This window comes from Meleagris gallopavo, chromosome Z (assembly GCF_000146605.3).
Source record: "Meleagris gallopavo isolate NT-WF06-2002-E0010 breed Aviagen turkey brand Nicholas breeding stock chromosome Z, Turkey_5.1, whole genome shotgun sequence".
Classification (NCBI taxonomy): Eukaryota; Metazoa; Chordata; class Aves; order Galliformes; family Phasianidae; genus Meleagris; species Meleagris gallopavo.
This window is the reverse complement of record NC_015041.2, coordinates 51,823,430-51,834,344: the sequence shown is the minus strand read 5'-3', so window position 1 is coordinate 51,834,344 and position 10,915 is coordinate 51,823,430. Positions and strand designations below refer to the sequence as shown.

The following is a 10,915-nucleotide window of genomic DNA, read 5'->3' as shown; positions in this document are numbered from 1 at the left end:
ATGCACCCTGCTCCAGAGAACCTCTTCTAGCAGGGCTTTGGAGTAGATGGTCTCCTGAGGTCCCTACCAACTCCTATAATTTTGTGCTTATAATTAACTCATTTTATGAACTAACAGATACAGAACAGAGGGGTCATTCCTTTATTACCAGTCACTAAAGTGAATGCTTTTGCAAATAAAAGCTAAAAGCATGGTTCTTGCCAAGAGGGTTTTTCTAAATAATGGCCACATACACTTTTTTTTGCATGACAATTACTCATAATAGTAGAAAGTGGTTCTGAACTAATTAAGATTTACTACTTTATAGATGTTTACTGCTTAGAATGGTTAATCCTGCAAACTACATGCTTACCAGCTCTACTCTGCTGATTCATTTCAGTCATGGGATTGAATAGAAAAGTAGATTGAAAAGTGGTGGTGACAGCTGGTGGAGCTACCTCTGACAGCACTATGATCTTCTGCCTGAAGAAGCACAAGGTGGGAAGTGGCCATTTGCAGCTATGTTTTGCTCTAGCCATCACACAACAGCAGGGTTGTACCGACTGGCATTCAGACTCAAGTTATGGAGTGACTGGTAGGTTCCTTAGGTGTATCACCATATAATAAAATCTTCATATTCAGTTCATTTTCTCTTCCCGAGAAAAACAGATACAGACATACTGTTAAGAATCCAATGAAGGACTGTCGAGATGTTCAAGGAACCAGAGTGGTTCCTTGCTAGTGGAAGTCTGAGAAAGCTGGGATATTCAGCCTGTAGAAGCAGAGGCTTGAAGGAATTTCACCCCTGTCAATAAATAAATGAATGGAGGTGCAGCGAGGGCAGAGCCAGCATTTCAAGGGTTTAAATTCACCTAAGGTTGTAAAACAACAGAAATAGGAGACAGAAACAGTACCTCATTTCTCAGGTAGATTCTTAGTTCGTCATTGTGGTAAGAGAACATGGTTAAAAGTCATATCCAAAGGACTGCATTCAGGAGACACCTGACAGCTCTGTCTTACTTCCTCTATTACTCTCAGGTGCTTTATATGTCACGTGGTTGGATCTTCTCTAATGTGTAATACCTTCACTTCTATGTTACATATTCAATTTCAAATTACTCTTTCCTTCAGTCCTTTGTTTTGCCAAGAGATGCATGCTTTAAATCCAACCCAACTTGTAATTATGTCCTTAATAAAGGCAAGTTTTTCCTCAAATTCAGCATTTGTGGCAGGAGTACATGAGCACAAATTGTAAACAAATTCATTTATGACTGCATGAAATCCATTCTTTTATACTTAAGTTCTGAGAGGTTCTGAACATGAGTAGAAATTTGTAATACCCCAATACCAAAAGCCCTGTATGAGTTGAGAGCCTCTTAACTCATGAAAATTTAAAAGAAGAATGTATTTTGTAATTAAAGTTCTTACACCTGTGAATGAAGTATGTCATTGCAGTGCATTATTTACATTGCTGTAAATAATTATTTTCAGAAGTTCTTTCACTTTGAAGTACTTCTGATTTGGGTTTAAATTATACAATTAAATGCTGACTGCTCACTTAAGGTGCAGATCAGTAAAAACTACCATATTCACATGAACAAAAAAAAAAAAGCAACGTGTTTCTCTACAGCATGCAAATTCTTTTTGAAAATCTCAGGAAAAATAGAATGTAAGTAATGACAATAAAACTTTTTAAAAAGAATGTTCAAAAAAATTCCTTAGTCATATTCAGTGCTTTCTAGAAAGGAATGCTCTTACGTACCATACAATACACATTTAATGAAAAAAAGACCATGTGAGCGTGGTCTGATTCCATAAGATTCCTGGCATAGCAATAAGAAAAAAATATTAAAAAAAAGACTATTTTCAGGTTTCCACTTCTTCACTTACCCCCTGGATTTCAGAGCCTTGCAGGACTGTAAAATCACTCATTCTGAATATTTTACAGTGTTCTGTAACCTACACGTCTGCCACCATGCCCGTCAGATTGTTTCAACAAACAGATCCTTTTGAGATGCAAAGAGTCTGCTATGCACCTGGAGAAGCTGTTCTCAAATCTAATCATCCTAAAATGTTCAAAATGAGTCCTCTAGGCATTACATAACAAGAACTAAAGGCAGGGAGCTCTGTCTTTACTGACTGATTGACATGCTTAGATTTATGTAATGTTGCACAAAGAAGCAAGACACTATCTCTGTCTCCCCTGCTCTGAGCACTAGCAGACTTTCAGGGAAAAATCTACTGAGGAAATCATCTTTGCTCTGCTGAGGTACACCTGGTTTCCACCTCCTTTTAGGTAAGCTAAGCATACTAAATTTTAAGATTTACTCTGTCTGGCATTTTCTTCAGTCTGTGAAACATTTTTATGACAACTCAAGGCTCCATTTTTTCAATGTATTCTTAAAAATACAGATGCTGCATGCAATATTCTAATGTCCTTCTCAGCCATAAGTTACTCAGAAGTAAAATCAACTCTCCTTGCAGTCATGATTTTATAAATCTCAATGTCACTTCAGCTCATTGCTGATGTTACATTAGGCATTCTGGCTGACCTGCTTGCTAGCTAAGACCTCTAGATCCCTTTTATAATTTCTCTTTTCCAGGATGTTATACAGATCTCTTATAGAAGACATCTGCATTCCTTAACTCTCAATGTATAAATTCCAATTTTGACTGCATTTAGAAAGTGGCATTGGGTTTTTTTTTGAGTCTACAGTACAAGGTCACTCCAAGTGCAACCTGTGCCTTTCTGTATCTGTCTGCTGTCCATGTTATTAACAATGAATGTGTTTACTTTTAGATCATTTAATACAGTGTTGAAAAGCCTTCAATGGAATGTCCTCAAAACCTTCAGCTAAAATATTTCTATTCAGTGACTATTTTTAACATGAATTTTAACAATACCACACAGAAAAAAATTTTAGATGAAATTGTGAAGTATTAGATCAGCTCCTTGTAATGCTGTCACATACATTAAAGACAAAGTTTAAATTTATATCTTAAATATCCCACCCCAGCATAGGATCACTAGCACCAAAAGAAAGGTAATAATGGCTACAAACCTGTCACCCTGGGCCTCCTGCTGATAGCACTTCACCAAGCTGATTCAGAGATGTTTCCATTTGCCACGTGCACAAGCACAGTAGGTGGCATTGCACAGTACATCCTGACACAGTAGATATAAAAGGAGAGAACTGAATCTTGCATTTTAAAATTAAAATTTCAATGACATTTTCAATAGATGTCCCAAGTATAATCATTAATCATCCCTTTCTTGACATGCTTCAAAAAAAGTACTAGATCTATGTCAACAGAAGCATCAATTACAGACTGTCTTCTGTATTTGAATATACAAGGCTAGTAATGCGAAGCTACTAAGTTTCTTTTGCTGTCATTTGAATAACACATGCCAAGAGAACTAGGTCTTTGTTAGCATTAATTCTTGTATAGATATTTATTTAAGAATTTACATTTTTGTGCATTTCAGCAATCACTAGAAAGTATAAGCAAAGGCAGGGCAGTTTTTGTTCGCAGACAAAATAAGTCATATTACTTTACAAGCCTCAATTAGTTACAATCAATAATGAGAAAATATTCTTAACAGAAGATGTTAAAGGCCATTAATAACAATTTATGAACTCCTACATACTGCACGCATTTTGATACATTCAAAGAAGAGTTCACTGCAGCTCTTCAATACAGCTGCCTTGCCCAACAAGTACTCTTCATAATTCAACAACTGTCAAGACCTCACTGTTGACTTGCTCAGTTTATAGCCCCACTCTAATAAGTAAAGGTGAGCAAAGGTGGGCAATGATCTACAGCAGCTACCCCATGGGGTAGTATGTGTTCTGCATGAAATATGATAGGCTACCATACGCACAGATTTGTATATTTTATATGTACATAATAAAAGCACCAAACTAGCAATAATAAATGCCCCCTTCTGTACAAATAAGCTGAAGAAAAATAGCTTAAAAACACTAAAATACTGACGAATGTCAGTTTCCCATACAAAACAGTAAGTTCAAACCTAAATAAAGATGAGCCTCCAGAACATCTTGTAAAATATGTGGCTGTTAAATCCTAGAATTGTTTCTGGGATTAATACCATCTCACCTCATCTCCCGCCACACCATTTTCAATGACACTGAGTGAACTGATAATGACAGCATAACTGGGGAGCCTGTATCAGAGTATAAGGGATCACATCTCTACTGCATGACACAAAGAAAACAACCAGACATGAATGAGAAAAAAGATGTAAGATTGAAAGAGTCTCACAGTCTAGTCATAGTTCATAGTCTACCAACAGAAAGCTGGGATTCACACAAGGTTTGCTCAGAATATACAGCAGCAAGTGACTAGGCCATCCACATGACCACTGATATTACAGTAAAATACCATCATCCAACCAGAAAATGAATTCAAAACCAAAAATAGCAGACCAAAGAAATCTGAATCAGTCTGAATCAACAAACTACACAATATAGGCATATAGGCAAATATAGGTATATAGGCAAATTCATGTTCATTAACGCATGATGCTGGTTATTGTCTGTTTCTAAAAAAATTCAGTAATTTAGATTTTCCTGTAGAAATGTAAGACAAAACATAGCATTTGTAACGAACCTAAAATGTGAAACAGTTGCTTAATTGCACTTACAAGAAAATGTGCTTGTTGAATAAGCATGAAAGTAGAAGAAAATTTGCAAGTAAATTTTAAAGACCAGTTGATTTTCATCTATTCTTTCACATACTTTTAAATAGCTCAGAAGATCTTTCTGTATGCTTTCAGGAATGGTATGAATTTATCTAGTAGTCCATTCAGATTTGATAGTTCAATAATCACTTTGTAGACAGGTTTCTATCTTTTGTTCAGACATAATCATTTCTGTTTTTAAGAAAGAAATAAGGAACCAAGAAGAAAATGTCAGCATTTATAGCCATAAAACTTTAAATCTCATGACTATAGTTCCTCTTAACTTTACAAGACACTCAACTGCACGTGCAGCTAGCTGGCACTGGTTAGGAGGCACACACTGCCTATCAGTCACTTCAGATTTCAGTGGATTATTAGGGGACATTTTCTGTCATCTGCTTACCATTGATACTGAAAGAGAAAGATGTTTACACCAGCAAGAATGACTTACTGGTGCTTATGGCAATATTGCTTCAATATGATTCTGAAACTGTACAAGTAAAAAGCACTGTCATTCACTCATAAAACACCAATATAATTACCATTTAAAATATAGTATAATAACAACAAAACAAACAGAATAAGCAAACAAAAAAGAACCATCACAAGAGCATTCCCTTGCTAGAAAGGGAAGATGACAGTGAGAAGAGAGCACAGACTGAAATTCCAGTGGCAGCAGCATACTCTTCCAGAGAACTTACAGCTGAAGTTTACTGAATACTATTAGTATTTTGTTCCTCATCAGCCACAAAAAAAAAACTCAACTGATTTGTGCCTTTAAGGTTACCTGAAGAGCACATTCAAAATATTTACAAGAACTACAGCTATAATGTAGAAAATGAGACTTTCTCTTTTGAAAAGTAATTGAAAGTACTTCATTTTAGAAAAGATAATCTTTAAGTGACAGGTAATAAAGAAGAACTATTTTCTCTTAGAGATTTCTAGTGAGTTTAATTAAATAGATAATTAGGACAAAGAAGCATAACTAATTCTTTATTTCTTAATGATTATGTAAGCGATGCAGTTAAATACAGCTGAAACAATAAGGTTATTCACATGATAAGCTTTTCAGAAGACCTAGAGGTAGGTGTCTGTAAAACATCTCTTATGTCCTACAAGAGAGAAAAGTAAACAGGCAGCTAAAAAAACACTACTCACACTACTGTTACATCCTGCCCAAAGAGTAAGATACTTGCCAAGCAGAAAAATAAGTTTGTTTGCTGGACGCAGAATCAAAGAATCATAGGGGTTGAAGGGACCACTGGAGAACATCTAGTCCAACCCCTGCTAAAGCACTTTCCCTGCAGCAAGTCATTCAGGTTGACATCCAGATGAGTTTTGAAGAGTTTTGATTTTGACAAACAAAGATCTGGTTTAAAACCTGTGTACCTAACATAGTTCTTCCTTATATCCAGTGTCTGAAAGTCTGCAAGCTGATGCTCATGAAACACTGTTATCTGCATTACACAGCAGGATCACCTATTTGCACAACACTGCAGAAGGTAAAGGAGAACGGTGGGATATTTCAGTGTTCTCGTGGCATCATCAATGGCACATTCTGTTCTTCATCAGTTCTGTGACTTTGCACTGCTGATTTCACAAAAGAAATGTGGATTCAGAGTTTGACAGTGTTACAGAAAATAACTAATAAAAACAAGGAGAGCCATACGAAGAAGATGTGGGGATTTGAAGTAGACTCCTCCAGTGTCATGTAACTAGAGCAGTCAAACTTCACGCTTCTGTTCTGACAAGGAAGTACACAAATGAAGGCACATCTGGAAAGGCCAGATATCTCTCAAAGAATAAATCTAAACTTTAGCACAATCAGTTGCCTAGCTGCCAAGATTGCACACTATGAATGTATATGTATGTACATTAATGAACACACTACAGCCTGCTTCATTGCAGCAAAGATGTTAACAATAATTCTTGATGAGCAAATCAAAATAAAAGTAATTGAAATGGAGTCCCTCCTTCAAAAATGAGGTATTGTAATCATCCACTGTCAGTAATCACCAGACCATCTGGGAACGGAGACTAACAGGAACTTCACCTTGAAATACTGAAAAACTGTAGCTTGTGAGAAAAGTCTGTAAGGCTTATGTTTCCAAGTTGCACAGACTGTAGAATCACTGTGAACAAAGAATATTCCTTTTCCAACAAATAGAATTTTTGTTTTTTTTTCATAGAACCTGGTCAAATATTTGCTCAATTTTTTTTTTTTCCAACTGGCAGCATTCTTTAAAATGTAGGTGACTATGGTCACTCACCTATAGTTACTGAAATAACTAATACATCATATAATCAATTCGTCAACTCAGTAAGGAATATATTTAAAATGTCAAACAACCTACTGACTATACGTTAAGCATGAGACAGGAGCAACGTTATAAACATAAACTAACAGACAGCGTCTGGAATAGATCTGCTATCAGAAACCAACTCTGAAGTATACCAGATTATTTAGAAATCATTAACACCCCCATCCATATACATATTTTTGTGTCCTTGCACCTAAAAAATTATCACTCTCTTCCTTTCAAAAACTGAATATCAGTATTTCTTTAGAACTCCTCTCATAAGCAGCTTCTGTTAAAGACTTATTTTTTATGCCACCACTGCATTAATCTTAAAATAAAGAGAAGTATCTTAACTGTCACACGAAAGTCTGAAAATGTCCCTATTGTTATACATAAATCTGAAAATACATGCTACACATTTAACACATGCACCTTTTGAAAAGTAACACTCACTGGAGGATACAAACTTGAGCTTATGTTTAATATAAGTTACTTGTAAAATAAGTTTACAAGTGCAAATTCAAATTTTATCTGAAGCGGAACAGGCATAAGAATATTTGCTTTCAGAAAATGACCATAGAAAAATTAGGGAAATTCAATGAAATTTGCTGTTTTCATTATGTGTATGTTAAGCAGAGATTTGGAATACAGCTACTGGGTTTGAGATCTGCAGGATCAAAAATACTCCTGGGAGTGAAGAAACAAAGGCCTGCTCCTTTTTGGCACCAGAATACAAATTCTTGTAACCTTCCCTCACACGCTTTAAGCTATATACCCACTGAAGACATTTATTTTTATGATTGGCCTGAGGTTCAAACCAGAAATTAAACTTCTATTATGTTTAACCCATTTCATTTAAATAAAGATGATAATTTCCAGATTGTTCCACTCCAGACACCTTATGTAGTAATTTTTTCCTGCACTGAATTTTGGATGATTATAAACTGCGTTGTTCAATTTTTATTATTATTTAAACAAGATGCTACAGTTTTGCAAATGCAGAACAAAGTCTCCTAATCTTGGTCTCAACACCTGGCAGGCATGCTCTGCCTTTCAGTGACTAGCTGAGATTTATCACAAATTAGCTTTAAAGAAGGTAGTTCAAAAACACAGATGAATTTAGGCTCAGCCAAGAAAACCTGCAGAAATTCTCATGGTAGTTAGCCCTACCCAATGTCCTCACTAGTGAAGTTACAGTATATGACAGAGAAATTGGTAGTTAATAATTAACTCATCACCACCAGTATGACATGGGTATGTAAGGCATACTGTTAACCACAGTAATAGAAACAGGTAGATACAGCTTGCTCAAGAGATTCTGTAGAGCACATGGAGACTCCCAGCACGCAGATCTGCGCTCTGCTCGCACAGCCCCATCAGCTGTTCACAAAAGAACCTCACAGTCAGCAGAACCTGTACAAACAAAATCCGTTAATCGCATCACTGGAAAAGTGCACGATAAGACATTAAACGACAAAAAAGGTCCTGAAACACCAAGCAGAGGAGGAGTTACTAAACAGAGTTAGTTCACATAAATGTTTGAAAAGCAATATTCTACCAGGCAGGATAGCTCACACAGGCTCTGGTCACACACGCACATCACACGGTTACCTCACTGTATGTACTCACAGCACTTACTCCTCTTAGCAAGACAGTTTTCTTCATGCATTTTCGCAGAGGACTATAGAAATCTCTGGAACCAGACACGTTCATCTCCCTTTGTAACACAGCTGCTCCCCTTACAAGCTGGTTCCATCCATGGTCAGAGCTGCAGCCAGGAGAAGGCTTTTTATATTGCAGGCAGGACAAAACAAGGAGATTAGCTGGAGACTAAGGAATCAGAATTTACAAACATGCACCCAGCACTGTTTGGACAGTGTTTTTTCCTGAAAGCAGAAAAATTCTGCCATTTTCAATCTGTGCAGTGATCTGACTTCTTGATAAGTTCTGGCTTCTCAACATCAGCAGTGACCTTCAGATATACTCAGCTTGGCAAACAGGCTCTGCAGCCCACCTAGGAGAGAGAGTCTGAAACTCTGGGTCACACCATTGGTGCAGAGCTCCTGCATTGCTTCATTACAGCACCATTAGCTTTTCATTTTTACAGTATCTAAAGCATACGTTATATAAAATACACTAATTTAAAAACAAAAACAAAAACTAACACAACAAAGTCCTCGAAAAATCTCTTCATGTGAAAGCAGATCCTTCATATTTTGGCTGCATTTCCACTTCTCCCAGCTGACAAAAAAAACCCAAAAAAACGGAAAATTATAACTGCAGTTTTTATGATGCCATGATGTTTACTTCCTGAACAGTTCACCAAAATCCAAAGATGCAGACAGAAATAAACTTTGGCAATTATTATTGTAATTGTCCACTTTGGTAAGGGCTCTGTCACCTAAGGTACAGGCATGGGTATCACCAGGTGAAGGATCACAGACTGTCACATCTTCATTAAACAGGAGACACTGAGCTCTACAGGGCAGATCTGAAATGTGTTCTGGGTTATTCTTGATGTCAGACAGTGAGCTGAACTGGGTCCTACTGCCACGTCTTATGAATAAGCAGTGCAAGAGGTATTTAAAAAAACAAAACAAAACAAAACAACAAAACAGTTTAAAGTTTCAGGAACATGGGGATCACAAACATAAGTGGTACATCTTTGGGAAAGATGTGAGTAAACAGGGATTAAATTCACATATCTCAGCTGATAAAAATAGGAAACCAGGAAAATAGAAGAACTATTGGAAACTCAACATGTACTCCCAATTTGGTAAACACCTTTTTTGTTACGTTTATGTCCCGTATTTGAAACAACTCACTAAAGCTTAGGTAGGGCACATGCTTTTTCCTGTCTCTATGGTATCTGGCTTTTAGCTTTTGATCAGTTTCAATCTAATTCTTATTTTATACTTCATAGTATGCAAACAGATTAAAGCTCTAAGAATAGATCTGCATTCTGTTTTCAATCTAAATAATTCAGCAAGATCAAGCGGTTAAAAAAAAATAACAAAAAGACACCACCCTACTCTCTGATTTTTAAAATCATTTTTCCTCTTGGGCACACAAGACAAGAGCATACCACACATTTATTTTTAGGAATTTATTTGAAAGCACAAGTTCTCTATTTTCTATTTCTTCCGGAAATTTAATAATGCATGGTATTGGAAGGTATAAGAGAACATCCTGACCTTTCATTTTGCCAGTTTTCCAGTAATCAAGGACACTATCTGCTTAAAAAAAAACAAACTCTTCCTGTTGTCCCTTCAAAAAGAAGTAAGCATTCTCTTACTTTTCCATAAAATCCTTCATTTATTCTTTCACCTAGATCTTGAATAGACTGTGGTAGTCAACTTATTTAGGTATCTTACAATACAAAAAAACCCTGCAGTGTCAGATTAGCAGTCTCATTTGTCAGTGGAGCTGCTTCCGTGGGTTTCTCCTTATTTAAGCACAGTAGAGACTGAGATGAAAGTATGAACAAATATCCTTTTATTTGGAATTTCTCTTCCTATTAGCTACCTCCTTCAAATTCTTCAGCACAGTCAGAAGGTCTCCTATTTGTAGTGTCTTCCTTCAGGTAACACCATAAATCTCTTCCATGCTGGAATTAATTTTAAACTCCTCTCCTTTGGGAGAGTTACTGAGAACAACTTTGCACTGGAAGAACTGAACATAAAGAGACCCATATTTGCAACATGGAAATAATTCATGTCCTGGCTGACAAATGAATTTCTGTAACAAGGAGAATTAACCCACTTCTGTATGAGACAGATTTTTTTATTTTTTGGTATTACATACCAAATTCCACTCCCTCATGCTAACTTCAGAAGAGAAACAACTCCACGACCATCCCTCTCTGACCTGCTCCCTGACCACACAAGCTCCTTCCTGCCCACACACACAGCTCCTATAAGGCCCAGTGGTCATT

At 36.5% G+C, this 10,915-nt stretch overlaps 1 protein-coding gene across 1 annotated transcript in view; it reads right to left on the bottom strand.

The window, feature by feature from the left end:
* MCTP1 (multiple C2 and transmembrane domain containing 1) overlaps positions 1-8,740 on the bottom strand; it is a 219,047-nt gene extending 210,307 nt beyond the window's left edge. The window contains exon 1 of the mRNA XM_031557436.1: positions 8,593-8,740. Coding sequence (XP_031413296.1) covers positions 8,593-8,694 — 102 coding nt within the window. The 5' untranslated portion in view covers positions 8,695-8,740. The remainder of the gene's footprint in view (positions 1-8,592) is intronic.
* Positions 8,741-10,915: the final 2,175 nt, after the last annotated feature.